Source organism: Arvicanthis niloticus, chromosome 12, assembly GCF_011762505.2.
Source record: "Arvicanthis niloticus isolate mArvNil1 chromosome 12, mArvNil1.pat.X, whole genome shotgun sequence".
Taxonomy (NCBI): Eukaryota; Metazoa; Chordata; class Mammalia; order Rodentia; family Muridae; genus Arvicanthis; species Arvicanthis niloticus.
This window is the reverse complement of record NC_047669.1, coordinates 19,820,135-19,837,843: the sequence shown is the minus strand read 5'-3', so window position 1 is coordinate 19,837,843 and position 17,709 is coordinate 19,820,135. Positions and strand designations below refer to the sequence as shown.

Genomic DNA, 17,709 nt, shown 5'->3' with positions numbered 1-17,709 from the left:
ACTGGCCTCACACTCACTATATAGCTGTGGACAGTTTCAACACCTGATCCTCCACCTCTGTCCTGAGTACTGCAATTACAGACATATAGATAGCACCATGCCCAACTCAAGTAATTAACTTATGTGTAAACTGTTTGCAGGCTAGAAACAACCTTGGGTATCGTTTTTTAGGAGTGCTATCTACCTTATTTTTGAGACAGGATCTCAAAATGGACTGGAACTCTCCATTTTGGATGACAATTTGCCCAGTGATGGTATTACAAGTGTGAGCCATCATGCCTGACTTTTTAACTTTTTAACATAGGCTTTGGGAATCAAGCTTGGCTCCTCAAGCCTATGTGTCAAGTGATTTACCAACTGAGCCATCTTTTTTTTTTTTATTACACAAAATTATATATTTAGTGTATGCAGGAGTGTGCCATGATACATTTGTGGAGGTCAGAAGACAGTTTGCAGGAGTCTTCTCCTCCCACCATGCGGGTGCAGGAGATAGAAATCCTCACTCCCTGAGCCATCTTGCTGGCCTGTCAACTGAGCTATCTTACCAGTCATCAAGCACTTCTTGCTAGAGCACACTCATGCTAGGCATCTCCAGCCTGCTCACAGCTGCTTTCAGTCAAAATAGAGATGACCTGGAGGGAAGGACACTGCCTTGAACAGATGGCGAAGGTCCAATGCTTCTGTCCCTTAAGCTTCTTTTTGCAATGCACAGAAGAGGCAGCTTGGCAAGCTGCAGAGCCCCTAAGCCTCGGCTTCTCCAGTCTTAATCCTTCGATCTCCCTGTCCCACACTCAAGAGCTAATGTGTTCATGCAGTGCTTCATGACCTCCAATTCATCTGTCGGAAATGGAATGTGAAGGCGTTTTTGTTCTTTTTAAAACATGTTTTTGTCGGTATTTGTATGATTTGTGTGTATGTCTGGTGGGAGGGTAGGACTGCATGTGCCATGGCTTCTTTTTTAAAAATCCTATTTTCCATGGGCATTTCTGCTATTCTTTGCAGTGTATGAAAAACATTCTTTCAAAAAGAAAGAAATTCTTTAATGTATCATTTCTGGTTGTGTTGTTTTGAGGTAGGAAGAAAAACACAACTGGTGTTAACCCATCATGGCTAGAAGCAGAATCTCCAAACACATGCAAATTTTAAATAGCATAGTACACAGTTTTGTGAAAATAATCTGTCTATAAAAATAGACTTTAGACTCAAAATTGGTTGCCTATGAATTTCGGTTTTATTACTTTAAAGAATAATTAAGGACTGGGGAGATGGTTCAGTGGGTAAGAGCATGTGCTTACAAGCACGAGGACCTGAGTCCAAGTCACCATCACCCAGGTAGAGAGTCTGGCATGGCTGTGCACGTCTGTATCCCCCAGACTGAGAGGTGAGTGAGATGCAGAGGAATTAGAACCCTTGTGTACAAATGTTTGCTGGTCAGAAGGGAAGAGTAGAAACAGGCCCAAGGGTACATGTCTACAGTCCTAGCCACTCCAGATACTAAGGCCAGAAGAATCGTTGGGGCTCAAGAGCTTGTTCTCAACCTGGGCCACATACAAAGAGCTCATTTATTTATTATTTTTTTTTAATTTGGATTTTTGAGACAGGGTTTCTTTATGTAGCCTGGCTGTCCTGTACTTACTACGTAGACCAGGTTGGCCTCAAACGCAGAGACCTGCCTACCTCTGCCTCCCAAGTACTGGGATTAAAGTTGTGTGCCATCACTGCCACCATGCCTAGTAGCAATTCTTTTTTCTTTTTCTTTTCTTTTTTTTTTTTTTTTGTTTTTTTTTTTTTTTGTTTTTTTGTTTTTTCGAGGCAGAGTTTCTCTGTGCATCTCTGGGTGTCCTGGAACTCACTCTATAGACTAGGCTGGCCTCGAACTCAGAAATCCACCTGCCTCTGCTTCTGCCTCCCAAGTGCTGGGACTAAAGGCATGCGCCACCACTGCCTGGCAGTTCATTTCTTTAAAAACAAAACAATGTACTGTCCATTAATTCTACTTCCTGGAATGAACATAAAAATGTAGACTTGAACAGATATTGGCACAACATTCACAGCAAAGCCTTATTTACAATTGCCAAAGGAAGAAATAACCCAAATATCCATCAATATATGGATAGATAAATAAGGTTTTACACACACACACACACACACACACACACACACACACACACGCTGGAATATTACTGGCCTTAAATGATGGTGTGGACCAAGTGAAGGCATTTCTGCTAGCCTAATGCCCTGAGTTAAATCCCAGGACCTGCATGATGAAAAGTGAACACTGATTCCTATAAGGTTTCCTCTGACTGCGACACACACACACCAATCAATCAATTAATGTAATTTTTAAAAAATGGACCAAAAAATGGTTCAGTGGATGAAGAAATGTTGCCAGGTCTGAAGACGGTTCAATCCCTAGGACCACAAATGGAAAAGAACTGACTGTGATCTCCACACTGTCTGTGACACTCAGCCACACAGGGGTGTGCTCTTGTACACATCCATATATGTAAATATAAAAGTAAAGTGAGAAAAAACCACCAAAGAGTTAGGTGGTGTGCCACAAGACTTTAATTCTAGCACGTAGGAGACAAAGGGAGGCAGATCTCTGAGTTCTAGGAAAACCAAGGCTACACAGAGAAATCCTGTCTTGAAAAACAAAACAAACAAAACACCACCCACCAAAGTTGTGATACAAACCTAGAACACATGAATCTGAACACTATGCAGAGTGAAATAAAGTCACAAAAGGTCACATACTATATGCTGCCTGGGCGCGAGGCAGAAGGAGGGGTAAAATCCAGAGACTAAAACAGAAGGAGGCTGTGAAGGAGGCTGGTATATGAAAGGTATGGAGTTTCAAGAAGATGAGGAAGGTTCTGGAGATCAGCAGTTCGGACTGTAGTACGAAATGGTGAGCACATTTAATTACACTGAGTTAGATGATTTAAATCTTATTATTTAATGTTGATTATAAAATAAGACCTTAATACGCTTGCCCTGCAACTATTACGTCTACAACGTACTTAACATACCTGGCTTCCCTACTCACCAACTGCCTATGTGGCTGTGGGCTGCTTATTTAACTCTCCAAGGCCACAGCTTGAGAACCAAGCATAAATGCCCATTTTCCCTTAAGAGCCTCACCTCTGTACACAGTAACAGCACATGGTAGGTGAATACACCACTCCATTCCTAATGACAGTGCTGAGATTTAGAGGTTGCCACTGGGACATATGCCAATTCTTCCATCTCTAAAGAGAAAGCCTTCCAATTTATAGGAGAGATGTGGTAAATCCTCCACTAAAGGTTTCCCAGCTATGTACTAACAACAGCATATAACACAATCAGTTCCCAACCTCGTAGGAGGCTGACATCATAGGATAGTCAGCTTACCTGTACTGCCACCCGGTGACAAGGTTGGTGTACTTCATTAAATAGCCATTAACACTCTCCATGTGATCACTGTTTCAAAAAGAACAGAGCTGAAGTTAGTGGAAATAGGAAAACAAAACAAAAACAAACCCAGACAACTATACAGTTTTGAAAACAGTTGCAGAGACACTAACTCATTAAATTTTCCAGGCATGGTCATGATTGCCTTTAGTCTGTGCCCTCAGGAAGCAGAGGCAAGAAGAATCTCTGTATGTTGGATTGAAGCCAGCCTGGTTACATATTGAATGCCAGGCCAGCCAGGGATACAAAGAAATCATCTTGTAACAAAAGACCAAACAAAGAAGAAAGAAAGAAAGAACCAAACAAAGAAAGAAAGAAACCAACAAAGAAAGAAAGAGAAGGGAGGGGAGGAGGAGGGGGAGGGAAACGGGACAAGTCATGTGAATATAACACCACATAAATATAAACACAAAGACACTGTGAATGTCTATTTAAAACAACTCCCAAAATGAGTCCTAAAGAGTCTTTCTCTGCTTTGGGTACTCAACATACAGTCTGCTTTCCCTGAACTGTTTCTGTCCACGAGACTTACTCTTTGTCCAGTCCTGTAGCCCCATAACCTGAGTGTTGAACTCTCCATTTACCCTGCAAAGGCCCAGGCAGAACACAACAGAAATTATTTCCTCAAAGGATCAAGGTGTCCATAATTCACCATTTGGAAAGTCACTTCCTAGTCTGGGTTCTCCACACCAAGTCTTGTCTCTGGAAGGTGTCCTCCTGCCTGTGGCATGTCATAAAAGCACTGCAGCCAAGTATGTCCTATAAGAACTGGACTTCTACGGTTATCTGCCTGTGGATTATGGGAAGAAACTTTCCTAAAATCTTACCATACTAACTACCCTTTAGGAAAGTATAGACATGTTAAAGCCATCGAAGAGAGTTGGACGAGATGGTCAGTAGGCAAAGGGCTTGCTGTGCAAACATGTGGACCTGAGTTCAGATCCTTGGCTTTTTTTTTTTTTTTTTTTAAAAGAAAAAAATCGCAATCGCATGCCTTTAATCCCAGTGCTAGAAAGAATGGGAAGATCCCAGGCCTCACTGGCCAGACAGTCCAACCAACTGGTGAGCTCCAGGTCAGTGAGTCTATCCCAGAAATGAGGTAAAGGGCTGGAGACCTAGCTCAGCAGGGCACTGGCCAACAAATCTGATGATAGGACTTCCAGCTAGGAGCCTACACTGTAGAGGAAACAGGTCATTCCCGCAAGTTGTCCTCTGACTTCCTCACACATGCATGGCACATACTCCTGCTTGTGCATGTATATACAGATCCACACACATGCATGGCACATACTCCTGCTTGTGCATGTATACACAGATCCACACACATGCATGGGACATACTCCTGCTTGTGCATGTATATACAGATCCACACACATGCATGACACTCCTGCTTGTGCATGTATATACAGATCCACACACATGCATGGCACATACTCCTGCTTGTGCATGTATATACAGATCCACACACATGCATGACACATACTCATGCTTCTGCATGTATACACAGACACATTAGATAAATGTATATATATATATATATATATATATATATATATATATATATGAAAAAGGTAGAGAGTGATAGAAGACGTCACCTGACACTGACCTTCACACACCCACATGGGAGCACCTGCATATCCACCCCCCCCCTCTCTCTCTCTCTTATACACACACACACACACGCCAAAAATTAATTAAAGCAAGCAATTAAAAACTGCATCATCGGGGGCTGGAGAGGTGGCTCAATGGTTAAAAGCACTGACTATTCTTCCAGAGGTCCTGAGTTTGAGTCCCAGCAACCACATGGTAGCTCACAACCATGTGCAATGGGATCTGATGCCCTCTTCTGGTGTGTCTCAAGGCAGCTACAGTGTATTCACATATATTAAATAAATTTTAAAAAATGTTTTTAAAAAAAAACCTGCATCATCACCGGGCGGTGGTGGCACACGCCTTTAATCCCAGCATTGGGAGGCAGATGCAGGCAGATTTCTGAGTTGGAGGCCAGCCTGGTCTACAGAGTGAGTTCCAGGACAGCCAGGGCTACACAGAGAAACCCTGTCTTGAAAAAAAAAAAAAAAAAAAAACCCTGCATCATCTTTATTAACTCTACCATCTTCATTAATTCTGTATCAGTCATTTAATAGCTAACAGTAAAATTTTAAATATATACTTTTAATAGTATTATCTACAAAAATAATCCAAAGTGGTTCCTCACAAGTCACAATACAGTGATTTGTGTTCTAATGTTATCAACACTTTATTGGTGAATACATATAAAAAGAGTTAACTTTTAAGTAAGGCATACTAGCATATACCTGTGATCCCTGTACTCAAGAGGCAAAAGAATCAGGAGGTCAAAGCCATGGTCAGCTACCAGGCCAGAGATAAATAAAACTACAGTCTCAAAAAAAGGTTTAACTTTCTCATAAAAATTACAAGAAAGATGTTGATGGTGATTAACTTAATAACAGCATAAATCTAGTCTCATGTAAGAAGCAGATCCCAGCTGGTGGCAATCTGACAGAAATCCCAGCTTTTGGGAGGTTAAGGCAGGAACATGAATGAGTTCAAGGCCAACCTGGACTACATAAAATGAGACCCTGTCTCAAAACAGCAACAGAAGAACAAGACTCAAATAAGTAAGTGTAGACTACTGCTTGTTTTGATATACAAAACACCCGTCACCAATTACACAGAAACAACTTGAGCACCACTAGTCTTTGGCACAGACAATCACAGGTTCTCTTTAGTCTCCCTTTCTTCCCCAAGTGGGAAGACTGTGCCACCTGGTGGCCATGAGAAGATGCTGGGAGACTCAATGCTTTGCTTTGGGAGCTGTGGGTATGCTGTAGCCCAGACAGGTTTCAAAGTCACTATTCAACCAAGGACACCCTTAGACTCCATGCTGGCCCTGCCTGTCTCGCCAATGCTGGGCTGAGAGGCACTGCAGCACATCTCTGCGCTGGGCCCGAACATCTCTCTGCCCACTCCGTATCTCCTTATACAATCTAGCATCTCCTAATCCAAACACCCCAAGTCCTAATTCCCACATACAGACATCAAAATCTGAAAGCTCTCAGCCTGAAACCCTGCTGACCGAGTTTCTGATGGAAGGCTGTGACTGCGTGCGAGTGACCTTCCAGCGCTCACGCTTCACTCTGTAGAAGTGTATACAGTTTTGCAGATCTTAATGAACCTTTTAATATTAAGACAATCTGGTTGTTAATTGAGGAAAACATTATATACCGATTTTATCATGATATTTCATGTTCTATGAATCAGGTGATTAAAAACAAGACACTGAAAACTAAGCTATGAAGAAGTTATCTTCAGTAACACCACTGCTCACAAATTAGATGTATTTCTGATTTTTCAAAGTATCATCTGCTTGGAATTAGTCCTGGAAGCTGTCTAGGAAAACATCTGGAGAAGGGGCTGGAGAGATGGCTTGGTGGTTGAGAACACATACTGCTCTTCCAGAGGCCCTGAGTGCTCTGCCTAGCACCCATGTTGGGTGGGTTACCACTGGCCGTATCTGCCCAGTGGTATTAATACATTGAGTCTGACACTCCTAGAAAACAACTGTTTCAATTCCCAATCTCCATTATTACTGCATACTTCTTTTTGTTTGAGACAGTCTTACTACACACACACACACACACACACACACACACACACACACACACCCCTACCTGCCCTGAATGTCTCAAGCCTATCCCTCCTGCTTTAACTCCCTAAGGGATAGTGTCACAGGTGTTAGCTCCAGACATTAACCTTTATCAGACTTAAGTTACATAAAATGTTCAAAGTCAAACTTGCTTCCAAACACTTTCAGATCCTTCAGTTAAGAACAAATGATTCCCAAGTAGTCGTGGATTGCCTCTTTAGTCCCAGCACTTGGGAGGCAGAGGTAGACAGATCTCTGGGTTTGAGGCCAGCCTGATCTACACAGCAAATTCCAGGACACCCAGGGCTAAACAGAGTAAACCTGTTTCAAACAAACAAAAAACAAAAAAGAAACAAGAAAGGAAGAAAGGGAGGGAGAAAAGGAAAGGGATTATTACAAGCACTCTGAAAACCCACTGAAAAGTAAGAGAAATTCCCTAGAAGAAACATGACACATAGAGAAAACATGGTATCAATGGTCTCTGGCACTGGAACACAATTAAAACAGGAGTGTGTTTTAGCTGCCACCCAAATTTTTAAAAAGCCTTCCTTCTTTCCTTTTCAAGTTTTCCTTCAAGTGTCCAGTGTGCATAAACACCCCCTCTTTCCATGCCCCTCCCTCCTGTCAGTCCCCTTTGTCCCACTAGGCAGTGTTTCGTCTATTTCCACATGTCACATGCATCTATTGTATGTATCTAAACACAATCTAGGAGCCACAAGCCAGAGACTATGTATGGTATCTGTCTAAAAAGAGTATCTCATCAGAGTACAGGACTCTATGGTAAACAGAGTACAGGATGCTATGGTAACGGCTGGGGTGACAGGACCTGCTGATTGAGTAGATGTGAAATGAGAGAGAGTGAGAGAAAAGCAAAGGCAACAGCTAGATTTCAACTGCAGTAAATAGGCAAAAAATAGATGCCACACCCAAATGGGGGTCACAGAGGAACTCACACTTCACTCAGTGGCCTTACGGACCTGCAAAGTTCACAAAGGAGGTATCTGGTAAGGCAGCATGACTGAATGGCCTATGTGTGTACAGCACATTTGAAGGCTTGGTTGTAAACAAGACTACCCAAGATACATACACGACAAGAGACAGACAGGAGTGAAAGAGAATGCTAAGGAAAAGTTCAAGGACAAGAAGAATGAGGCATGGGGAACAGAGAAGCAAGAGCAGGGGCGTACAGAAGATGGGGTCTACACAAATTGAGGTGAGTGTGAAGCCAGTGGTTCTCTGTGCTACCTGAGACTGACAACCAAGGGGGAGCAACTGGGTGGACTGACGAGGGCAGAGTCAGGAGGTGGTAGTGAAGAAAGTACAGAGCCTCCAACACTCAGACCTGCGCTGAGGGACATTTTAGTTTGAGTTGATCAGGCTATTTTTTAAAAATACTTTCTAAAAAATTATTTTATGTGCATATATTATTTTGCCTACATGTACATCTGTGTGAGGCTGCTGGATTCTGAAGTTACAGACAGCTGTACGTCCTCTAGAAGAACAACCAGTGCTCTTAACCACTGAGCCACCTCTCCAGCCCCCTTAAATGCTGTTTTAATGAGGAAATCTTTATGAATGAAGAAATTTAAAGAACAAGTGTTCCTAGAAAAGCAACAGGCTTATTTTGGTTTTTGATAATGCATAGGGGAAATTTACATCCATAACTTTAAGAATGAATGAAATCAGGGTATGCCACGCATGCTTTTGAATCACAGAGATGAATTATTCAAGTTGTGGTTAATGGCCTATGTTTAATTCTAGTCCTTTTTTGTTCAGGAGCTGTTTGTATTGGTAGAGTGTGTGTGAAACTTAGTTATTATTCATGATAGATACATCTTTCGCAGATGTATCTGTCATGAATAATGAACAGATACTTGAAATAAATATTCTAGTACTCATAGTTATAGGTACTTAACTATTGATTGGGCTGGAGATATAGCTCAGTGATAAAGAACTTACCAAGCAAGCTCAAAGCCATTGGTTTGTTCCAGCACCAATGCTAATCATTTTTATTATCACCGTGTTCTGCAATAGATATTCTGCTAGGGCTACAGAGCTTCTGAGGATTGCCCCATTCACAAGCCAGCAAATTAGCAGGCTACAATTTCATAGGGAGTGGCAGAGGGCTCCTATGTGGGAAAGGACAGACTGACTTCAGTTCTCAGAGCAACAGCAGCACACAGATTTTCAGCCCAATCCCACCAGGCCACAAAGAGGGCATGTGACACCTACACACAGGACAGAGTGTGTTAAAGGGCAGAACTTAAGGCCTGGCTAGAACACACATCTTATCAAAAGCAGCAAACTGTACTACTGACTCTGCCAAGTAAGACTTTGTTTCATCACATGAGACTTATTTTCATCACAGAAAAAAAAAAAAAAAAAAAAAAAAAGCAATGGCACACATGACCATCTTCTGAGGAATGTTTGGTGAGCAGAGGTACTGGCTGCCCTTTGTCCCACAGTTGTTTTCAAGGCTGTGTAACAGCAGCCTAGAAGACAGAGGCCCATTCCAAGGCTTCCACCAGTCCAGTCCTTCCTCTGAAAAGCACAATTGCATGCTAATGCAGAAAAGAGATCTATCTGCCTTTTAGCTAGTCGTGGTTAGCTGGTGGAAAGCAACAATAAAATGTTTGAAGTGTTTAAAGTTTGGAAAGGCAGGCCCTACCATATGCCCAGCCTGCCGTTCAGCACTTCCTTTGGTTTGTTCCTTTCCATCCATTTCAATAAACAGTGCAGTCCGGATTTGTGAGCCTCCCTCTGTACACGCCTTCAATCCCAGCACTCGGGAGGCAGAGGCAGAGGCAGAGAGGCAGAGGGGCAGAGAGAGAGGCAGAGAGGCAGGGAGGCAGGGAGGCAGGGAGGGAGGCAGAGAGGGAGGCAGAGAGGCAGAGAGAGGCAGAGAGAGGCAGAGAGAGAGGCAGAGAGGCAGAGAGGCAGAGAGGCAGGTGGAGCTCTGACTTTGAGGCCAGTCTGGTCTACAGAGGGAGATCCAGGACAGCCAGGGCCACACTGAGAAATCCTGTCTCAAAAAAACAAAAACAAACAACAACAACACAACAAAAAAAGCTGACACAGAGAATAGAAAAATAAAGAGGAAAATTCATCTATGAACTGCCAGCATTCACAGTGAAAAAGGAGGGACCCCAAATTAAGAAATCTATCCTCTCTACAAATGGAGTAAAATCCATGTGTGAATTGAATATAAATGACTCTAAAGGAAAGATAATTAAGGGCTAATGGAATAAATTCAACCAACTTTTTCTTAGGGTCGCCAAGAAACAGTCTGCAAACAGAGGTTCTTTCCTACCCTGATTTTTTTCAATGAGACTGAAAATGAAGGCCAGGAGATTCCAACTTCCACTCTGCTGGGTGTGTACATAATTGGGAATTGAGTAACAGAGAGACTCACACACTGAATGGGCTCAAAAATAATTGTTATGAGTTAGAATCATAGCAAAATATGAGACAAGCTATGTATTAAACTAGTTATTACTATCAATAAGTATCCATTCATTTATAGCCTATCTTCTTTTAATACCTCTATGCAAATAACTAGTCATAAAACTTTTTCCAATTACTAGCTATAGGATCCTAGCCAACTCATTTCAACTTCCATTTTCTTCCACTGTTGACAAAGACAGTGCCCACTACCTTCCTCTGAGAATTGCTGGGTTAAATATATATGTCCATGTCCCTTCATTCTGAAGCTAGCTGAATGTGACCTGAAAACACTCGGGCATACTGAGCTGGGCACATCCAAAGCCCAGTGCATAATCTGACTGCCCCAGATTCATTTATCCTCTAAATTTTCAGAGTTTTAAATGTGGGTGACAACTAGGGTCACCTGTCCTTCCTTCCCTCACTATCACCCCTCACCCATTCCTCCTTTTACCCTTATTGTCTGGTGTCCTGGTTCCTTGGCTCATTTCCTAGCACCTAACTGCCTCTTAGTCACTAACAATCAAATCAAATTTGTTTGATCACATGAAAAATGATTTGATATTAAATCATCATCCAGATTCCATTAATTACTAACTATGGTAGACATTCTCTGGCATGTACCCAATGACCCAGACAGCTGGTGTGCATGCCCTGTGTATGTACGCCCGGAGGAAAGTGATGTGACGCCACTTCCATGCTTAGGTTAGAAAGACTGTGACTTATTGAGAGCATAAGCCTGGCTAGAGCTCTGGCTTTCAGACTCACCTCTGATGAACTAAGCTGCCCAGTTCTAGTATACTTTGTAGAAAGGACCATGTGGCCAGGAACCATCAGTCACCAGGACCTTAGGACTTTGTCCAACAAGGCAAAAAGAACTAAATTAGGCCATGAGTCCCAAGAGAGAGCTAAAAAGCAGAACCTTCCTATTTAAATTCAAGCCTCTGGGTGATCATGGCTTCATGGAAAACAGAGACAGGACAGAACTAGCTATGCCAAAATACTCAACCCACACACACTGTAAAATAATAAATGCTGCTGCTTTAGCTGGGTACGGTGGTAACATGTCTTTAATCAACTTGGAAGGCCAAGGCAGGAAGGTCTGGGATTCAGGGCCCCAGCCTGAGACAAGAAGACCTGGTCCTCCTGCCACCTCCCTCAGAGGTACAAGGGTATGGTTTAGTAAACTCCTCACAGCACTGGTGAGGCAGACAAAGGGGAACCCTGGGCTTAGTGAGAGACCTTAAAGTGGAGAGGGCTGCAGAGAAAGTGGGTAAAAGCATTTACCACATAAGCCTGGCAACTCAAGTTCCATCTCTGCAACCCACAAGTGCAAGCAGAGAACTGACTGCCACAGCTGCCTTCTGACCAGGGTGACATGGACACCCCAGTACACGTTCACACTCACACACACACACATTATACACACAGAGTGATACATTTTCAAATACTAAAAATAAAAACAAGATGGGAAACAACTGAGGAAGATGCTGACATTGACCACTGGTGTCCACACACACACATGTACACATGCACTTAACACACACATATTCACACACATGGACACATGCACCCAACACACACACACACACACACACACACACACACACACACACATGCACACAAGTACACATGCACCAAATACACACACATGACGCACTCAACACACACACATTCACACACATGTACCCAACAAACACACACAAGTACACATGCACCCAACACACATATGTATACATGCACCCAACACATACACACAAATGTACAATGCACCCAACACATACACACATAAGTTTTTTCTTTGTCATTAAAAGTGCTCTAAGGGGCCAATGAGATGGCTCACTGGGTAAAGGCACTTGCTGCCAAGCTTAATGAACTGAGTTCAATTCTTGGAATCCACATAGTGGAAGGAGAGATTCCTGGCTCGAGCCTCCATATGCCCACTGTAGCATACATACCCACACACACAAACAAATAAGTAAAATACATTTTATTTTATTTAAAGCTAAAATATTGTTGGCTTACATGCTTGCAAGGTTCTAGGTTTATCTCTCTATATTGCTAAAAGTAAGTAAATAAAATCCAAAAATATATTGAATATAAATAAGAATTTACTAAACAAAGAAATAAAACAATTTTATCTGGCACTGTGGCTCACATCTTTGATCCCAGCACTCAGGAGGCAGAAGCAGGCAGATCTTTCAGTTCTAGTCCAGTTTGGTCACAGAACTAGTTCCAGGATAGCCAGGACTACACAGAGAAACCCTGTTTACAAAACCCAAAAAAAACAAAACAAACAAACAAACAAACAAAAAAAAAAAAACAGAAAAAAATAGGATTGGAGAGCCAGGTGTGGTACTGCATTCTTTTAATCCCAGAACTGGAAAGGCAAAAGAAGCAGTTAGATCTCTGTGAATTTCAGACCGGCTTGTTCTACCTAACAAATTCAGGCCATGCAGGGTTACATAAGACCCTGTCTCAAATAAAGGGGGTTAGGGGGAAGGGGCAGGGGCTGGAGATGGGAAAGTTAAAACTGCTTGTGTATAACCATGAGGACTGGTGTTCAAATCCTTGCACTCACTTTTTATTTTTGGTTTTTTGGTTTTTTTCGAGACAGGGTTTCTCTGTGCAGCCCTGGCTGTCCTGGAACTCACTCTGTAGCCCAGGCTGGCCTCGAACTCAGAAATCCACCTGCCTCTGCCTCCCAAGTGCTGGGATTAAAGACGTGCGCCACCACCGCCCGGCATCCCTGCACTCACTTAACAAGCCAATTCCACAAATATTTGTACCTCCAGCTCTGAGGAACCCAATGCCCTGACTAGGCTCCATGTGCTCACAGACATGCATACTGCGCATACATGAGAACATGCTTACAAAGACATGCACACACACACAGTTTTAAAAAAGAAAAAAAAAAAAAAAAACAAAAAAACTTGGGAGACAGGCAGTTCCAGGACAGCCAGGGGTACACAGAGAAACCCTGTCGTGTCGAGGGGTGGGGGGTGAGAGAAGAGGAAGAAGAAGAGGAGGAGGAGGAGGAGGAGGAGGAGGAGGAAGAAGAAGAGGAGGAGGAGGAGGAGGAGGAGCAGGAAACAACCCTGTCTCAAAGAAAACAGAAGAAAAAGAGAAATCAGTAAAAATACTTTCTCCAGGAAGGAAAACTAGGTGGTTGGGACAGGCATTTAAGGCAAATATATCACATATGTAATCCTTTTACCTATATTTTTTAAAAAAGAAATTAATAAAATGTTTTAAATATGATATTAGTATTAGGATCAGGAGGATCAGTTCAATGTCATCCTCAGCTACATAGCAAACTCAAGGCAAGCCCAGCTGCCTGAGAGCCATCCTCAATCAAATCCATCTCTCTCTCTCCCCCCTCCTCTCTCACACACACACACACACATACACACACATACACACACACACACACATATTGTGTACCCAACAATGTACATTTTCAAAATTGAGATAGTATCAAATTATAGTAGCGATGAAAGCTACTGATGAGATCTGTAGTGTTCAGATAGGCAGTTAAAGACCTGGCTCTGGAGTTCCTGAAGGATTTCCTGACTCAGACTCCATTAGCTGAGGTCAGACAGGAGAAAGAGATAAAGAGTCCACAACACAAGTAACACCAGCCTTGAAAAGGGGAAAAGCCAACCAAAGCAACTAAAGGAGAAAAGCCCAGCCAACCGCCAACTGAGGCAGGAACAGGGCACTGAGGGGAAACAAAGAGAAAGTTCTGTCTGTCGGGAAGTCAAGAAAGAATTCTAAAGGCACGTGTACTTACTGGGAACTCAGGTGGAAGACAGACAGGAAGACACTCACTGTTCCTCAGTAGGGACAGAGCAAACAGTGTGAGCTGTCTGAGGAGCAGGGAGTATAAACTGTTTTCCAGAGCAAAGGATTAGGTCACTTTTTGTAATTGTTATTATTTTGGTTTAAACATTTTTTTTTTTGTTTTTTTGAGACAGGGTTTCTCTGTGTGCTTTAAACATCTTTAGACTCTAAACCTGAGGGAGAAGCCAAGAAAAGAAGACCACGAGTTTTGAGCACCTAATATTTGCTCTAATTCTATTTAATCTTTCACTTTAATTCGGAGTGGTTTTCAGAATTGTACTAAAAGAAGACTGACCTCTGGCTATCTTGAACTTTTCCTTACTTCCTTGAATGATATAAAAATATCCCCACAAAAAGAATTTTCTTATGGTTCATCTTAACACGTAAAGGGAGAGGGGTTGGAGAGATGGCTCAGTGGTTAAGAATACTAGCTGCTCTCCCAGAGGACCTAGGTTTGGTTCCCAGAACACATGTGGCAGCTCACAACTGTCCATGAGTCCAGGTCCAGAGGATCTGATGCCTTCTTCTAGCTTCAACAGCCAATGCACACATGTGCAAACATACATACACATATGAAAACATTCATACACACATGTGCAAACCTACATACACACAGGTGCAAACATACATACACATATGCATTCATACACACATGTGCAAACCTATATAGACACATGTGCAAACCTACATACACACATGTGCAAACATTCATACACATCAAAAAATAAAATGAAAAAAATCACAAAGGGGGAGAAATTACACTGACTTTACTTCAATCCCCATTTGCCAATTAAAAAGTTACCTACTCTTCTCATTTCTGTAGGTTCGTGCCTGCATATTTCACGTACACATATATTTGCATATTAGGGTTTTGGGGAGAGTGATACAGGGCTCTCTATGTAGTCCTGGCTGTGCTGGAACTCACTATGCAGATTTGAGGCTGGCCTCAAACTCAGAGCTCCTCCGGTCCGGTCCGTCTCCCCTGTGCCAGGATTAAGAGAATGCCACCACACCCAGCCCATATTTGCATATTGTAATACATTCCCACTTCATATATATGAATAGTGCTCATGATAAAAATGTATCTTTCACAAAATCTTGGTTCTAACCCCTTCCAAGTTCCACAAGTGCAGTCAAAGAACTTAAAACAATCAAAACCCAAAACAAACATACAAAAGACAACTAGAAGTAAACAGTTACCCAAAATGTCAATATTCATCAGTGTAGATCCAACATCATACGATGCCCTAATTCCGTTCATTCTTAGAATTATGGGTAGTAATCTCTCCCTACACTTCACGTATATATAATTTAAACACACACACACACACACGTATATATAATCTAAAACCACACACACCAAAATGAAGCTTTGGATATTTTTCCAAGTTTTTCATTTATATTAATAAAAACTAACTAATGTGGAATCTCAAGAGTTTTCAAGTAGCCTGATCAGACTCTACTGCTCGTCTGCCTTTGTACTAAGTATTTAAGTCCCTTGCCTTCTCAGTCACAAAGTGTGCTTCTTCTTACTCTTACTACCCCAATCATCCCACAAGTTTTGAGACCAGCATTTGCCTCTAAAAGCGCTGAGCTCGGGTTTCTGTTCGAACAGCTATTCAGGCTTGCTTGTAAACAAGATTACAACAGCGGCAAAAACCAGAAGTGAGTGCGAAAATTAATCAGAGGAAGAATAAACCCTGGGGCAATTTCTGAATTCCTCAAAGGGCCTCAACAAATACCTGTTGAATGAATTTCTGAAGAAAGTCAATCCTGTTCACGAAAGCAGGGTTCTATCTCCAAGTCAGATTAGCAGCCGCTTCGGAAGTGGCCTTCCAACTGGGACATGCGGACCCCAACACACTCCGAGCCTCCCCAGAACATCACTTTGGAGGGCCATACCTGTACTGCCAGCCTTTCGTACCGCCGCCGCGGCTGCTGTTGCTGCTGCTGCTGCTGGCACCCCCACAGCTGCTGTTGCCGCTGTTCTTGTTCGGGGTCACTGCTGTGGCCAAGCCCTCCAGCTTCCCTTCACTCTCGGAGACTTTCATCACTGATGCCGGCTCACCTCCCTGCATCTTAACTCCAAAGTTCATCTGCCCTTCTCGGGCGGGAGAGACCAAGTCCAGAGGTATCTTGTAGGTACGTTTTCCCTTTCTCTCTCTCGTTTTTTACTCTCAGTGGGATCTCAGACCTCGGCTAGAGTGGAAATCGACAGTGGTCCAGAAAAAGAGGACACGCATTTCCACTTTGGTTGAAAGTTTTAAAGAGCACAGGTACCCTTCAGATAGATGCCTCTCCCGAGCAAGAACAAGGAGGACAAATCACCCCGCCAGAGGGCTCGGTGCCACACTCCGAGGAGCAGCCGGGCGGCGCGGGCGAGGTCGCGGATCCTCCTCCCAGGAACGCGGGGCAAGGACGGGAGACCACGGCTCGGGAGCCCGGAGCCCACGGCCTGACCTCAGGACTCGGGGTCGGGCCAGCCGCCCTGCCTCTTCTCCTCAGCCGGGTCCTCAGGAGAAAGGGCCCGTCCAGCCAGCTCGGCGGTTCCCGCCGCAGCCCCGAACTGAGCCGGAGCGGTCGCGCGCAGCCCGCGGAAGGTAGGGCAGACGCCGCCGGGCGGGACGCGGGCTCCGAGGCCGCTTAGCTTGGGCTGGAGGTGTAGAGGTTCGCCGTGGCCTCCTTCGAAAGCCACAGCCCTGGAGCCCGGCGGAGTTCACCGGAGCCGACAGTTCCCTGGAGCTTCCTTAGCCCTAAACGTAAAAGCCAGGGCCCCGGCCGCCGCCCCACCCACAGCCGGTCACCCACCCGCCTGCTAGCTCTCCCCGCCTTCCTTTCCGGTGTCGTGTGAGCTCACTTCCGCTAGAACTGAAGCGCTGGCGCCATCTTTGATTAGGGCAGTCGAGCCCGAAAGGAGGCGGTGACAGGCACCTCAAGGGAGAGAAGAAGCTGAAGGAGGAAAGCTGTGGGGAAGAGCCACTAGAAAGGAGGGAGAAACAAAGGGAATGGAATGGCCTTGCTAAACAGGTCTTGTCCTCTCCTCTCTAGTTCCTTGCCTTTTAAGGGAACCTAAAAAAATAATTTACAGAACAAAGGGGAAAATCACCTGATCCAGTCATTTTGGAACAACAACAAAAAACCCAACATGATATTGGACTAAGATAAATCAGTCTTAAAACGAAATTGTCTTGGAAATTAGAGCCTTTGGTGATACAGGAGAAACTTAAAGTAGATTGATATATAAAGGATTTACTAATAAACTCACTTGGGAGATACTAAGTTACACAAAGTAGAATTTAGGT

The 17,709-nt window shown here is 43.5% G+C and overlaps 1 protein-coding gene across 3 annotated transcripts in view; it reads right to left on the bottom strand.

The window, feature by feature from the left end:
* Positions 1-17,247, bottom strand: part of Osbpl11 (oxysterol binding protein like 11) — a 63,803-nt gene extending 46,556 nt beyond the window's left edge. Inside the window, exons 1-2 of one of the 3 annotated variants that reach the window (XM_034515351.2) lie at positions 16,310-17,247; positions 3,394-3,462 (exon numbers count right to left, since the gene is read on the bottom strand). In XM_034515351.2, the coding sequence (XP_034371242.1) occupies positions 3,394-3,462; positions 16,310-16,503 (263 nt within the window). In that variant the 5' untranslated portion in view covers positions 16,504-17,247. The other 2 variants (XM_076942837.1, XM_034515352.2) reach the window with 2 other exon arrangements.
* Positions 17,248-17,709: the final 462 nt, after the last annotated feature.